Raw genomic sequence first — 15,726 nt, 5'->3', positions numbered from 1 at the left:
GAGGCGGCAGAAGAGAGCAAACGCTGGCGCTATCTGCCAGCTAAATCAGGCCTAACCAACACCATCGCCCCCCCCCCCCCCCCCCCCCCGCCGTATCTTAGGCTATGCTGTATAATGTCGCTTCCGATGGAGTCATGGCGAGTACAACATTTTTAGATACTTTTACCTGCCGTAAATTTTGTTACTTGTGTACATACATGCACAGGGAGTTCACCGTTAAATCTGCAATTATCTGCGCTGCAAGCTAGGCACAGTTGTTAAATAAAATGAGCCATGTAAAGGTTGCTCTGTTGACGTATCTTTACTCACATCCAAGAGAATGTGTATTGTACTAAACACTATTTTATGCATAAGTATTAACCATAAGGGTAAAATTACCCTTTTGTCGCAATCATGACCAAGTTTAGGCAAGTCAGAGGCTAATGGACGTTCTTTTTACCCGGATGTCCCTATTTCTTATCACCTTGCTGCATCTCGGCGAAGCTCTCATTTCTACCACATATATTGTCATTGAAAACAAAATAATGCAAGATGTTTTTAGTGTTCTTTTTCCAGTGTCTGTGGACAGCTGTTTACGAAATTTTGAGAAAAATTAACGATGGGGGGGTTTTATTTTGATTTTTAAATAGTGTTCATTTTCGTCAAAACTTAACATTTGAGGCAAACGGTAAAAATGGAAATTTGTGCTACAGCAACAATATTGAGCACAATCGTTAAGCAGGTTAAGGTCTCATAGACCACCAAATTTCAAAAGGCTACATGCATTAGTTTAGTAGATAAAAATTTGTAAATATAGAAAATTTCAAAAAGTGTAGCAAATTTAGAATTTTTTCTAAAACACTTCCGTTTTTCACAGAAGCCTCAAACAACGCTTGCTGACTCTTCTTTACGTATACGTTTTAGACAAGAAAATGCATTCTTTGTAGCCGTAATATTTTGTATTTCACATTGTTGTGAATTTGCAAGAATGCCCGGTGCATGAAAATGGCGCTGCAACCTGAAGAATTTCGATATTTTTTTCTCCTAAAGTATCCATTTGTCAAAGAAGGCAAGTTCACTTTCGTACTGCCGAGTGATATGCGCACAAAATATAAAATATTGAATGGAATCTAAAATATGAATTTTTGTACCCGCGTTGATCTCTCGTGGAATCACCCTGCATGCATCGTTTCGAGCTGCTAGCCCTTGCAAGTGCAGTTGGCCGACCGCGTTACCATTGTGAGCTTTTCCAGGGGACGTATTCTCGGACGATCGCTTACGGCGATATCACTTTCAGTGCGCGCTTATTGGCTGGTTGAACACTACGTCACGCGAAGGCGATAGTATCGCCGAAAGTGATCGTCCCAGAATACGTCCCCAGGTGTCCACTGCAACGCGACCACGCGTTGAAGCGCAACGGTGTGTAGATGCCGTTGAAGTTAAGGACCGTCTCGTTGGCATCAACCTACATTCGAGTTTCATACCAGACTTTTCATGCCAGAACCCAGTTTTGCCAGAGTAACTGCTTGTCACAACTGCAAGAAATATGCACACTTTAGGATTTCTCTTGTCATGACACAGGAAATAAAGTACGGGTGTCGCCTGTCGCGGGATTCACTGCTTGTCCCACTATAGAGAAGAATTTACACCCTCTTAAAGTATATATATATATATATATATATATATATATATATATATATATATATATATATATATATATACTGAGAGGACCAAGATAGTACTGGTGACTCCTTTTCGTGGAACTGCTTGTCCAACATAACCACAAAATAATCATCATTGATCTTGCATGTATTTCCTCTAGGAGTGAGCCTGAAACTTTCCGGTCAGGACGACATGCATGCCTAAGCGCGCTTTAGTGTTCTTGATAGGAAAGTAGCGAGCGCAGATTGTTGGATGGAGACAAGCTTCATGACGATTAAGTGTCATTTTGGGACAAGATAAGCCCTAAAGGGTGAACAATTTTTAGTGTGCAGGTTTAATTTCATCTTCGAGAATTCCCTGATTAAGTGCGCTCACTAAGTTCACAGCGTTCATGACGCTTTGTCAAGACAGCATGCTCAGCCAAGTGCAAGGAACGCGGTCGCCCTTAGGCGACGACGTCTACACTGCCTAGTCAGGCGAAAGCTCGCGAAAGTGATCGCATCCTCGAATGTCATCGATGAAGAACGTCGCTGCTGCTTAGGCTCACGCACATGTGAACATACACTCTATCAGAAAAATGAGCGAACTACATCTAGGAGGCAGTAGGGGAACTCTCTAAGATGAAGTTAAACATGCGCGCTCTAAAATTATACGCCGTTTATGGCTTATAATGTCCAACAACGGTAATCGTCTTCAAGATCGAGGCTTACGGCACCGATATGAATGTACTACTCTTTCCCACAGGACAAGAACTGTCAAAAATAATGTGAAACCTGAGATGAGCCATCACTCACTAAAAATAAAAAATTGTGTTCACCAGCACTCCCTTTACCCTAAGAGAGCACGACGAAGGGACAAAGAAAACAACGTCACAAGGAACACGATCGTGAAAGCGGGACTTCTGATCAAGTTAAGCTTAACTTATTTCACCAAAATATAAAATTTACATTGTGCTCAGCTGTGGCTATGCGTACATATATCAGGCAGGGCGGCTTGTAGGAACGTTCAGCTGAAACACCCTATTTATGTTTGTATACCCAGTGCTTCTAATAGATGCATATAACCACTGCTGCATCAGAGCATTTCCCGAGTCACGCACACTACTGTGAGTGCAACGATCAAAACATACGGCGACTTTTTTCCCGTCAGTGTATTGCATGCGTGCAGGAGCGTTACACGAAGCACAACAATCTTAAAACCAACGGGAAGATTATTTCAAGGGGAGCCTGTTTACGCCGAGTGGTTCTTGGTAGGTTGATCCAGGAACTTGCAAGAATCGAAGACTTTGGCCACAGTCATAAGTATCGTGCTAACACTCGACTTTGTTTCACAGAGCACGTCCCCTTCTCGGCTATGGGACACCGCGGCCGCGACGACTGAGGAGGTCTACCACTTCGCAATGATGGCGCTGTGCGCCTACGAACTGGTGTTGGACACCTACTACGGCGTCAAGCCCAAACGCGACATCAGCAGCATCGCACTCTCCATGGCGCACTTCGTTTTTCACTCAGTGTTCCTGGGGTGAGTCCTATCGCCTTCGACGGAAGGCTTCTCTGACCCACATCGACAACAGTTATGCAGCCTCCTGACGGCCTTGATTACGTCCAGATAGCCTGTCGTAGGCGTTTAGCAGCCTATCACGTGCTTCCCGTTTTAGGTCCGGAAAATGTGTCGTCGAACGATTTCCGACCAGAATATTTCTCGGGGGATCTGCTCTTCAGATGTAATGTTTGTTTGTTGTGTGCCCAAAGTGACACCACAAACGAACAAACAAACATTACACCTGAAGTGCTGATACCTGCACAAATCAGCGCCACGTTCTGCATGCGCTCTGTAAAGGAGCAGCCAAACCGCACTGTTCGTAAAACGTGTCGTGATCTTGTGTGCGGTTCGATCGCGATCGGTTTGCCGGCGTTTCCACGACGCCGCTTTCCGAATCGTGGGGAAACATTAGTGGCAAAATCCTGTTGCACTGAGCGAAACCACAAGGGTCATGGAAATCTGTGCATCAGGGCCCGTATTCACAAAAGTTCTTACGCTAGTAAAGTTCGTAAGAACAAAAACAGTCCAATAAGGACAGCAAACATACCATTATAGCGAAGACCGCCTACCAATCAGAAAAAGTCGCAGTTTTGTCCGAAAGGCGAAGCATCGATTGCGATAGTAAATTAGTGTAGACAGCTATACAAAGTAAGGATAGTAGTTTTATCGGCCGTATAAACTTGTAAACATAGGCACACCAACTAAATAACAAGCATGGTTTCACGTGCGCACAAGCAGACATGAACGCTTCTCAATTGATGATCGCGGAAACTGGCTGCCAAACGCTAGAGTGAGTCAGCGCAGCAGCAGCAGCAGCAAGCGAAATCAGCGTCGTGCCGGTGCTAGCATCAACGCGATCTTGGCCGCGAAAACACAGGGAGGGCGGACTCCACGCCCGCCTCAGATGCCTTTCAAGATACAGCCGCCCGGGCGGGAGCGCGCGGGGTAGTACGCAGCCTCCCCCCTCCTTACCCTCCTCCCAGAGCCTTCCAGAGCGGCGGGACCGCGCGGCCACAGTAAAGCACGGCCCCTCCACCTGCCCACCTTCCCCCTCCCCCTGGAGCATTCCGGTCCGGCGGGAGCGCGCGGCAGCAGTAAAGCGAGGCCCCTCCACCTCCCTACCCTCTCTCCGGAGCGTTGTGCGCGACTGGAATACTGCGCGCTTCCTTCCCGCCCTTGCGTGCGCGAGCCGCGATTGCCGGCTCACCGTCGCACGCTTTCGCTGCCACATACAGCGGCGACGATTTTATCGCCCGTGGACTTCATACGGAACCTCACGGCGACGACGACCGCAGAAATGCGCCTGGAGTGTCCATATAATTGCTAACGCAATAAAAAGTTCTTACAAACAGAAACCTTTCTGAATTCGGCTCCAGTTTCTCCAGAGAAACTACACAACGCGATTGGCGCTTTCCTCCTTAACCCACGACTTGCAACGCGCCTCCCTCTCCCACAGTGAGAGCTCGCGCACCGTCCTCATCTTCCACTACCGCTGACGGGCATGCCTGCTGATCACCCGCCGCGGTGGCTTAAGCGGCTATGGTGTTGCCCTGCTAAGCACGAGGTCGCGGGATCAAATCCCGACCGCGGCGGCCGCATTTCGAAGGGAGCGAAATGCAAGACGACCGTGCCTCGTGAATGGTGGCACGTTAAAGATCCCCTCCCTGGTGGTCAACATTAATATGGAGTCCCCCACTACAGCACGCCTCATAATCAAATCGTGTTTTGGCAAGTAAAACCCCAGAATTCATTCATTCATTCAGAGCTGCTGATGTGGATGTAATGCGGCTTTTGATAAAAAGCAATCAGACCTATCGCTTTTGAGAGCGAACGAGTTGTAAATGCGATAACTGAGATCAACCCTCGTTTTCTTTGATAAATGCGTCTACACAGGCCCTTGATGATGGCGTCTACATAACGCCATCATGTCATTTACAGCGCGTTGACACCTGCCTTCTCGCTGTTGCGCATAACGTTACTATGGTTACAAAGCCTGGCTGTAGTCCTTGTCTTTTCACTGTCGCGCTAGCATTACAACGCATGCGATGCCAGATCCAGTGCCCCGTGAAAAAAACGCAAAGCAGCGCGTTTCGTCGCTCCATTGTAATCAGCCGAAATCACTTTGGATGTTGTTGCTGGCAGGATAAGCTGCCCGTCGGATCGAATGACTTTAAGGCACATCGGTTTCGGCCATATAAATCTATCAAAACCATCCGATCCAAATCATTCGAGCCTCTTGGAACCTTCTCTAATCTGTTGAAAACTTGCCGCAAATGGTCGCTGACACAATGCTCGCCTAACGAACTCCGTGCATTGCCGCGAAAGCTATGAGTCGTCTCAGCCAGACATAAAGGAGAATCAGATGTATAGGGCTCCTCTGTCGTCCGTATTTGATCACCATTCGCATGACGCCGAATAAATGGAAACATCACGAAAGGATTAGTAACCGCACAACGGGCGAGCCCTAATACTTTCTCTGGAGCACGCAACCGGCTCTCTTCACTGATTTGATGGCACGAGCCTTGGCCTTCGCTGCCCTTCGCGGAGTTTGTGAGACAAGTCTATAGCACGGTCGCATGTCGGACACGTGTTATTTTGGTGCATTATTCGGCGCAGACGCAGCCAGCATTCCAGCATGCTGCCCGCGAAGCTCGTCTACCTGCTGGACATGCTGTTCCACGTGGGAAGTTTAACCGTGGACGCCGTGCTCGGGGTCTCCCTGCTGCAGAATCCACCTGAGACGCTCGGCCTCGAGACGGAGCGAGGAAGCGGGGTTTCCAACTCGAACTCCATCCTTGTCGTCCTCGTTGGCATCGTCTACCACATCGGCATACTCGTGTTAGTGTGTGGCTTAGCGTAAGCCACAATGTTTTCGAATTTTAACTATCGTTTTAAACGACATACAGCAGTACCTTGACAGCAGTATACCTGTCAAGTACATAATTGGTGAAAAAAATAGCAAAAAAAAAAAGAATGACTATTTCCTTTGGACACATTTTGTCTTGGCATACCACGCTCGTTAAGCGTGTAGCACTTTTTGCTTACGGCACCAGCTGCCGCGGTGACTCAGCAACTTGAAGCTAAACATTTCGACAGAATTACCTGTCTGGTTGGGACCAGACAGGTAATTCTGTCGAAATGTTTAGCTTCAAGTCTATACGTGCAGACTTCGGGCAAGAGGCAGCGCAACTTGCAACGAACTATATCAAAGCCCTGAAAGGCATCTCCACCTTCAAGACCCACTTAAACTTCACCCGGAAATGCAAAGACCAAAACATCGTTCCACGAAGTCTCCAGTTACTCCTATCAACACAGCGGAAGGCCGGGACATCATCAACAAGGCTCAGCAAAGACTGGTGACAGCGCGGATACACGAGTGCCACACAGTGATTAGGAAGAAAGAAGTCGACGCGTTCTTCGCCAGAAGACAGCTCGAGCACAAGGTACCCCATCTTTTTTCATCAATTGATTCGTTTGCGAAGGTCACTGCGTCCTCAGAGGAAAAGAAACACCGCGAAACGCAGAAGAAAAAAATATCTTCTTTAATCAAGCAAACCAAAAAATCAGGAGTGTTGGACAGGCACACAGTAACGAATTTCTCATCGAGAAAGCTCACAACAGAAGAGACTTCAGTCCTGGCAAAAGGTCATAAATTCAACGTCACCGCAGATAACCTCCCCCTGCCCAAGGTTGTCGCCGCCCTCGAGAGCGGCATCCAGCAGCTGGACCCTAAAGTGCGGGAACCGCTCAGATTAAAAGCAATAGGCATAATAAGGTGCAATAACAACCGCCGAAGAAAAAGAAACTTGTCGTCTGACGAAATAAGAGCGCTGCGATTACTGAAAGAAGATAAGGACATTGTAATTCTACCAGCGGACAAGGGCAACTCAACCGTCGTGTTGAACATGCAGGACTACGAGGAAAAGGCGTCCACCCTCCTTAACAGCCAAGACTACGAAAAATTAAAAGAGGATCCCACCACAAGGACCCAATCAGTACTGAATAAGACGCTGGTCGATATTTTCCGAAACCACCCAAATTCTCGAAATCTTTACCTAAATTAATGTGCAGGAACGGGTCCGCACCAGCCTTTTACGGCTTGCCAAAACTCCATAAACCCGGAATCCCCTTACGACCAATCGTAGACTTTTCGTGATCCCCACTTCGATCACTATCCACATACTTCACCAGATTATATCACCCCTCACCGGAAGGACAGTATCCCACGTGCGCAACCCCGAAAACTTCATCAAGCTCATATCAAATGTACGCCTCGAAGATGATGAATGCCTGGTCTCTTTTGGTGTGATCACCAGAGTACCCATTCAGTTAGCTATATCCGCAACAAGGGATGCCCTGGAACGCGACGACACACTCGACGAGAGAACCCCCTTGAGTGTAGACGAGATCTGCCGCCTTCTCGAGCTATGCCTGTCAAATACCTACTTCACCTTCCGAGGCAGCTACTACAAGCAGGTGAAAGGAACTCCCATGGGGGCCTCAATTTCCGTCACCATGGCTAACCTAACTATGGAAAATATCGAAGACAGAGCTCTGAGTACTTTTTCCCCGAAGCCAAAAGTTTTCCTCAGGTACATGGATGATTGCTTCTGTATCGTGAAGGAGTCGCAAGTCGAAAACCTGCAGAGCCATTCAAATCCCGTAGACCCGGATATACAGTTCACGTCGGAGCGCGAACAAAACGGATCGTTACCATTCCTAGATGTACAAGTTACACGAACCAACGGCAATCTAAAATTCTCAGTCTACCGAAAACCAACCCACACAAGCCGCTACCTACACTTCGCATCCAACCATCCGGCAAACCACAAATATCGGTCGTAAATTTTTTATTGAAAAGAGTCGAAACTCATTGCACATTGGAATCAGATCAAAAGAAAGAAAGGAGAACGGTTCTCAACGAACTCAAAAGGAACGGCTATACAACGGAATTCATTCGAAAAACAACCCGACAACAAAAAAGAAAAAACAAACTACGAGACATCCAACCGTTGACTCCCCCTCGACCACAGAAACGAGTGTCCATCCCATACGTCAAAAGTACCAGCGAAGCTCTCAGCCAAATATTGAAAAAAGAAGGCCTCAAAGCCGCGCATAAACCGATGAACACTTTGAATATCCTCATTCCTAAACCAAGAGACCGTCCACCAAAAGAAAAAGCTCAAGGCGTCGTCTATAAAATCAGCTGTGCCGACTGTCCGGCGTCGTACATCGGGGAAACCAAAAATCTAAAAGAAAGAATCAGACAACATGAAAATGACGTCAGAACATTCAACCGAATACGCAGCGCCGTCGCCGAACATTCCGAAGACGCCTACCACAAGATTTCTTTCCAAGAAACCCAAATCCTTCAAACAGAGACAAACTGGCGAAAAAGGCTACTACTGGAGTCATGGCACATTCAGAACACGGCGGGTAATATAAACCGCGTGAAGGGCATCCTCCCTTCTTTGTATGTTCATGGCCTTGCAGACGCGACGAATGGAAGAAGACCCCCGCTCTAGGTCAACACCAAAACAACTCGTCCCCCTTCCCCCCCCCCCCCCCCCCCCCTGTCCCTCGTCAACGCATTCCCGCGACTAAAGGGCGCCCAGCATCGGTCAACCCAGCCGACCAGCGACGCCGAAGCCCCCCCCCCCCCCCCCACCTCTTTTGTCTGTCTAGAACAGGTGCCCTGTCAAGTGTCTCCCCCTTCCTCTCCTTTTTACGATGGACCTTTGAAAAGCGGCACACCGCCACCTCCGAAGAATACCCCCTGAAGAAGGAGCTGAATTGGTTCCGAAACGTCGGGCTAGTAAATTTCCTTATTTGGTTGGAGTCAATCTCTAAGTCTTGACTCAGCAACTACAGCGCTTTGCTGCTGAACGCGAGGTCTCGGGATCTAACGACAGCCCTGGCCTTCCAACGGTGGCTGAGTGCAAAAACGCCCGCGTAACATTCAGACGAACTTTAAGGAATCCAAAGCGGTGGCACTTGATGTATGGGTTAAAGATATAACATGTCAAAGTTGGGGCCTTGCGGGCTATGAGATAACTCTCAAGAGTTCCGGAAAACCGGAAGGTTTTCTTTGCAAGCACGCAAGTCTGTGTGCACAAGGCGTTTTAGTTTTCCGCTACCGTCACAATTACTATCTGGAGCACTCCACAAACGGTGTCACTCTCAATTCAAGGCGCAGTTTTAGAAAATTAAGCACCAGCAATCATCACTTTGCATTTCGCCATGCCGCTGTAAGTGTTACGCCCACTCGTCGTCGTCGTTTATTCTGCCGCTCCTCACCGATCGCCTCGACCCTCTTCGTCCCCTCTTTCAACACAATGATTCGGACACTAGCGCATGTCTGCTATCCACTCAGACAAACCGAAATTTTAGGTTGGCAACGATGCCGTACTGTCGGTAAAAGAAAAGAAAAAAAGGACCACTGGATTTATCAACCAAATTAGTGTTGCTATTTTGAACATTGCCAAATTCCGCCATATTGTCGACTTCGCCATCTTGTCAACTCTGATTGGCCTACAAGGCTGTTACGGCCCCTCTGGTTAGCTCAAAATGCCCCCATCACAGAATTTGGCAATATGGCGGAATTTGACTGATGTCCAATGTAGCAAGGTAGGTTACTGTACGGGATGCGGACACCGAGTGCCATAGGAACAATGAAAGTAGTCGCAAATAGGTTCGCCATTATATCGCACTGCAATGTGTATTGCCCATGAAAGAAGAATCCTCCCTGGCGCATCTCGAAAAGAGACACACCGCGGACTTCAGAGACGCACGTTACCTGGAACTGCAAACCCAAGTGGTGGAGAAGCGCGGCACAACGCTACCACAGCATCTAAACCTTCAAACGCCACAAAGCTCTCGCGCGAAATCACGTGCACCTGAAAGAAGCTATAACTGGCGATCGGCGACGAACGCGTATACTCTACCCTCAGTGAAGAAAGTCCGAGTACGAAAACGGGCGAAAAAGCCAAAGCGAATTATTTGCTTTACAACGGGAGAAAGAGTCAAATAATTGGGTTTATGAATGCAATGATGCATTGATATATTTTTGTTCACTGAGGATATTTAGGTGGCTTTGTTTCGCCTGTGTAATTCCATATATAACGGAGCCGGTAACAGGCGCATCTGTAGCAGTGGTACATACATTTTAGTGACTGGATTTTTCAATGAGTCAAGCGTATTTTGAAATAGTAGAAGTACAACTTCGCGGTTATCTTCTGTTTATTTGCCCAGCAGTTTCCGTCCGTGGACCGAACTTTTCAAGCGCGACGGACCGACCTTGAATAGGGTTGGTCCACCGACCGAAACTGTTGGGCAAATAAACAGAAGATAACCGCGAAGGTGTACCCCCGGCTCTAGGTCAACACCAAAACGCGAAGTATATATACATATATATATATATATATATATATATATATATAATCATAAGTCTCAGTAGTCCTACGTAGTCATAAGCATTCTCATATATATACCCCCGTAGGACCCCATGCATATCTATGGAGCGCATCGTGTCAGGCGTTAAAGACCACTGGACGGACAGATTTCCGAGGGAAGTTTAGCCCTAGAATGCCTACGCATTAAAATCGCTTCTGCGGTAAAAATCATAACATCGAACGTTAATCTTATCGTTGAAATTTAGCGACAACCGATCGAGTTCCAAAGCACACTCGCTGTTCGATGTCTTGCAGCACGTACTACCGCTGGGTTCAGCTTAGGCCGGCCACGACCACCCCGTGTGGCGCCTCTGACTGTCTGTCCTGGATCAGCGAGACGGTGCGCACCAGACTGCACCGCCGACCGGTAGCCACGCTGGACCCCCCGCCGCTGCTAGGTGACGCGTTCGAACGAGAGCGCCCACTGGACACACAGCAGGTAGGGTATATATACGTGGGCATTTTCCTGCATGTCCTGGCCCTACTTACATGACCGGATTCAACGGCAACGGGCGGTAGAAAGCAAAAAAAAAAAAAAAACATGAACTAAACTCCACAAGAAAGGTTAGCAGCTTATAGAAGTTATTGAATCAGATAGGCGAAACAGAGCAATTTAGGCCATTAATTTGGACCGCATTTAGTCCAACAGGTACACCGATTAATATACGCCGCACTTGAGTCAGCTGTCCTATTTCTGTGGTTTGTTTGTTTGTGGTGAGCTAAAAATGTGAATTTAGCCCGAAGTATTAGTTCTGCGGTAGCGCGATCACTTGGCGCGCATCGGACCTTAATTGGATCAGTCCCTAATACGGGCAAGCTTTAGCCTGCAGCGATCGTTGCCCACATCGCCCTACTGTCGCCATAATTTTCCCCGATGAAACGCCACTTTGGCGAATCTTGCCGTCCGTCACGCGTGAGATTTGTCGAGTGCTCCCAAAGGAAAACATTTGTTCGTTCGTTCGCTCGCTCGTACGGGCTACTTACATTGACAATCTTTTTATGACTACGCTTCAAGATTGCCGCTCCCTCTTAAGTCTTTTACAGCGAAGCTGTTAAGGGCTCAGTCTTCGATGGTCGCGTCAGGATGTGAAAAAAAAGTCGCAGTTTCGCCCGAAAGGCGAAGCATCAATGGCGATAGCAAATTAGTAGAGAGCTATTCGGAGTAGGGATAGTAGTTCTATCGGCTGCATAAACTTGGACACATCCGCTTACTAACTGAATTAACAAGCGTGGTGTCAGCACGCACAAGCAAACATGAATAGATCACACTGAATGACCGCAGACAAGGACTGTCAAAACGCTGGCAGCAATCGCAGCCGCCGCAGCGAGCAAGGTTCGTGCGGTTTATCGCTTCAAAGGAAACTGAGCGGCGGATGCACAGCGCATACAAAGGTCAGAGCCGTGTGGAGATAAGAGACCGTGCGGGCAATGGCCACAGCCGGGCAAAGTACGAACGGAGTTGTTGGCAGAGTAGAAGCTGCGCCCCCCCCCCCTCCCTCCCGCGCTGCCATACCGCTTTGTTGCTTTCGCGTGGGAGATAGAGTGGCAAGTGCCCCTTACGCCCGATTGCAAGATACGCCTTTGGTGCCGGAGCACAGCGTCGCCCCGCCTCCCTCCCATACCCCCACGGCCTTTCGCGCTACGGTCGCATTTGCTTTCGGCCGTGCGTTCGCTCTCCGTGATAGCGCGCGCGTCCCCCCCCCCTCCCGCGCTCTTTCGCTCGCGCATACGGCGCGCGGCGACGATTTTATCGCCTTTGGAATCTATACGGAACCTCACGGCGACGGCAGAAATCCGGTTCAAGTGTCCATATAATTGCTATCGCAATAAAAACTCTCATTGGCCGTATGCTGTATGTGCGAGTGAAAGCGCGCGAGGGACGCGCACTTTCACGGGGAGCGAACGCACGGCGGAGAGCAAACGCCACTTCCGTCGCGCGAGAGGCCGTTGGGGGACGGGAGAGAGGGCGGGGAGGCGACGTTTAGCTGCGGCATCAAATGCGTATCTTGCGACCGGGCGCAAGGGCAACTGGAGACTCAATCTCCCACGCGAAAGGAGGACAGCGGGAAGGCAGCGCGGGAGGGAGGGGTTGCGGCATCTGCTCGAGCAACTTGTACTTAGCACGGCGTCGGGCGGTCGCGCGCACCGTACCTTGAAAGCGATCTGCAACACTCGCCGCTCAGTTTCCGTTGAAGCGATAGACCGCATGAACTTTCGCTCGCTGCCTGACGCGCTTGCTCACGCCAGCGTTCTGACAGCTGTTGTGTGCGGTCACACAAACAACGCGCACAACTGTTGTCGACGGCAGGTGGCGTTTTGCCCGTGTCCGCACCGAACGCGCGCGGCGTTGGTGAGGCGTTTATGAAGAACGTGCCAACCTTCGCCGTACACCCTATGGCGGTGTACCATAGCGACCATAAGGCCATGGTCCCTGCGGTCACTAAATAAATGAAAACCACCGGATCATATTACACCGTCACATCTTAATAGTCATAATTGGAAATACAAAATTCCCACCATAGTACCGCTTCGCTGGTCTTCCATCTAAACCCCAGTGGAAGGGCTGACAGTTTTTATTGGGATATCAATTATATGGACACTACAGGCGAATTTCCGACGTCGTCTGTCGGCGTGATGTTCCGTATAAAGTACAAGTGCGATTAAATCGTGGCCGCGCGCGTGTGCTGTGGGTGCGAGTGAGAGCATGCGAGGGTCAGCCGAGAACGATCGATGGTGGCTCGATCTCGCACGCGCAAGGAAGGAAGGCGGGGAGGAAGCGCGCCGTCTTCCATCGCGGGCAAGGCCTCAGGGGGCGTACTTCTGGCTGCGTATGGCGCGACTGAGCGCGGCCGCGCGGGCCCTCCTTGAAAGCAATCTGCGATTAGTACAGAGCACCGTGGTACAGAGTCTGGGTGCGCCGAGGGCCGATGGCTTCGTATGCGCTGTGTTCTCGCCGCTTAGTTCACGTTGAAGCAGAGGCAGCATGAAGGGCAATTCGCTCGCTGCTGCCACCGCGCTTCCTCACGCCAGTGTTTTGACAGCGAATGTCCGTGCATGGTCATCGAGCGAGATGCGTTCATGTTTGCCTGCGCGCATAACACCATGTTTGTTAGTCAGTAGGCAATGTTTACAAGTTTATAAGGCCGATGAACTACTATTCTTACTTTGTATAGCTGTCTAATAATTTAATTGCTATAGCAGGATACAACTGTAAAGAACAGCAGTTGGCAACAAAGGCACACGGACTGCGCTACGTTGCGTTACTCCACCAGCCAATCACAGAAGCAAACAAAATCGTCGTCATGCGACCTTTTCAAAACAGCGTCGTACTTGATACGACTGTACTTGTTGTATTTGTACGTTCCACTAGTGAAAACGTATAAAATTACACACTTATAATTTTATTTGTGTAGCCATTCAAATATTCTCCAACGGCTACCTAACCAGACAAATGTTCATTGAAGTATTGACTGCCAACAAGGGTAGAAGTTTGGTAGAGTTAATTCATGGCAAAACGAGCACAGTGCGGAATTATGAGACACACAACGCCGTGTGCATCTTTCTTTGTTCCCGTCCGCCGCGCTATGCTTCTTTTGCTTCGACTACGAACTTCGCCAAGACGAATTCTTGGATGACCAGCTTAACAATTTGGAGATAATTCTTTAGTTCCTAATTATTCAGATACTTTTCTTAACACGAACACATCTTCAAGGTTAATTCACGGTCGTTCGAAAGTCTGTCTACTGTACTGTGGGGGGAAATGGAAAAATAGTAGTGCAAAGCGACAAATATAGTCTTCGCACTAAGTATATAGCTGGAAGGTACAAAGGTTCGTGCTACTCTCGAGTGGATGACAATTCTTTCATTTTCATTAAACCTCCACCTTGCGGATTTCTGCAGAAATTATTTACTGTGATATATGAAACAGTATGCTCAGCATCTACGCTGTCCCCTAACAGTCGCGTCGCTTTCGCAGATACGCCTGCCATCGTTCGAGCTCCCGCACCATCCAGTATCCGGTGCAGTCACCAAGAGGCGGCCTGCAGTACAGTTCAGCGAGCACCGGGAAGGCACAGACGAACGACTGCCTCCGACACGCCACTGACCAAGAGGCCTGATTGTACGACGCTCAAATCTGTCCCATGTCTGCACAGGCACCTGTGCTGAAGTTGCTAAAGTTCGGTTATAAAATTCAGTTTTTGGCACAACAATTCCTCAATTTACCTGCTCCTTCTGGTCTTTCTCAGTTGGCACGAGACCTGGGTACCTCTGCATGAGCCTGGTCAGCTCCATAAGTGGGCCATCGTGGTATCAACAGTCCACCTCTAGCAAGTGCCCAGATGCAGTTTTTACCTAACAGATCTTGACATTTGGTCAGTAATCAAAGACTGTCACCACTCTAAGGGAATGGGTCTGTGCCTTTTTGCTGAGGCCTCGTGGCATGGGTAGAAATGAAGCCTTTATAACGCAGGCCTTAGTAGCCATTTTGTGATCGCTGATACGTCAGCTTTGAGGTAGCTGTGAAATGTGCAGCACTGTTCCATGTTCTAATTGATCCTAACAAAAATAATGCAAGGCTCTGTATGAATATCAAAGCATGTGCTTCCTTCTATCCTATTCAAAAAGCATAAAGTCAAAGTACCTTTAGTAGGGTACAACATAAGAAGGCAGGGGAGGCACCGCCCAGATGACCGAAGCGCAGCAGCCGATTGCCTCCACGACTAAAGAAATAGCCTGCTTTCTAAAGTTGTACCCGACTGTAATTATGAGAATTCCATGAGCCAGCTTCCACAGGATTTCTTACAAAAGACTCTGTACCACAGCGGAGATCGCGACCGCAAAAATGACATTGGCGAGCAGAGAGTCAAAAGTGCAGTGGTGCAATTCACAAAGCAAATGCAGGCAAGTAAACATAACTATAAGCTTGATTCATGAATTTAAAAGAACTGGGGCACGCACTCAGACTCAAAATTACAGACAAGACATAATATTACAGGCTCATAGGAGCTGAAGAAAATGTAACAGTAAGCAAGGGAATGAGTCAATGCGGGAAGTGGAGGGCTATTCCTGAAACGCAAGTTTGCCATTCACA

At 48.5% G+C, this 15,726-nt stretch overlaps 1 protein-coding gene across 1 annotated transcript; it reads left to right on the top strand.

The window, feature by feature from the left end:
- Nucleotides 1-5,804: 5,804 nt before the first annotated feature.
- On the top strand, nt 5,805-14,845 carry LOC119446534 (uncharacterized). Its single transcript, XM_037710982.2, has 3 exons — nt 5,805-6,021; nt 10,890-11,073; nt 14,611-14,845. Exons 1-3 carry the CDS (start codon nt 5,819-5,821, stop codon nt 14,737-14,739), a joined length of 516 nt encoding a protein of 171 aa, XP_037566910.2. The 5' UTR covers nt 5,805-5,818; the 3' UTR covers nt 14,740-14,845.
- Nucleotides 14,846-15,726: the final 881 nt, after the last annotated feature.

Source organism: Dermacentor silvarum, chromosome 3 (genome assembly GCF_013339745.2).
Source record: "Dermacentor silvarum isolate Dsil-2018 chromosome 3, BIME_Dsil_1.4, whole genome shotgun sequence".
Lineage (NCBI taxonomy): Eukaryota > Metazoa > Arthropoda > Arachnida > Ixodida > Ixodidae > Dermacentor > Dermacentor silvarum.
This window is presented reverse-complemented; position numbering and strand designations above follow the sequence as displayed.

Coding starts and splice junctions, on each gene's coding strand:
- LOC119446534 (XM_037710982.2), top strand. CDS start 5,819: ATGCTGCCCGCGAAGCTCGTCTACCTGCTGGACATGCTGTTCCACGTG. Junction 6,022..10,889: donor TACCACATCGGCATACTCGT/GTTAGTGTGTGG, acceptor GATGTCTTGCAG/CACGTACTACCGCTGGGTTC. Junction 11,074..14,610: donor GCCCACTGGACACACAGCAG/GTAGGGTATATA, acceptor TCGCTTTCGCAG/ATACGCCTGCCATCGTTCGA.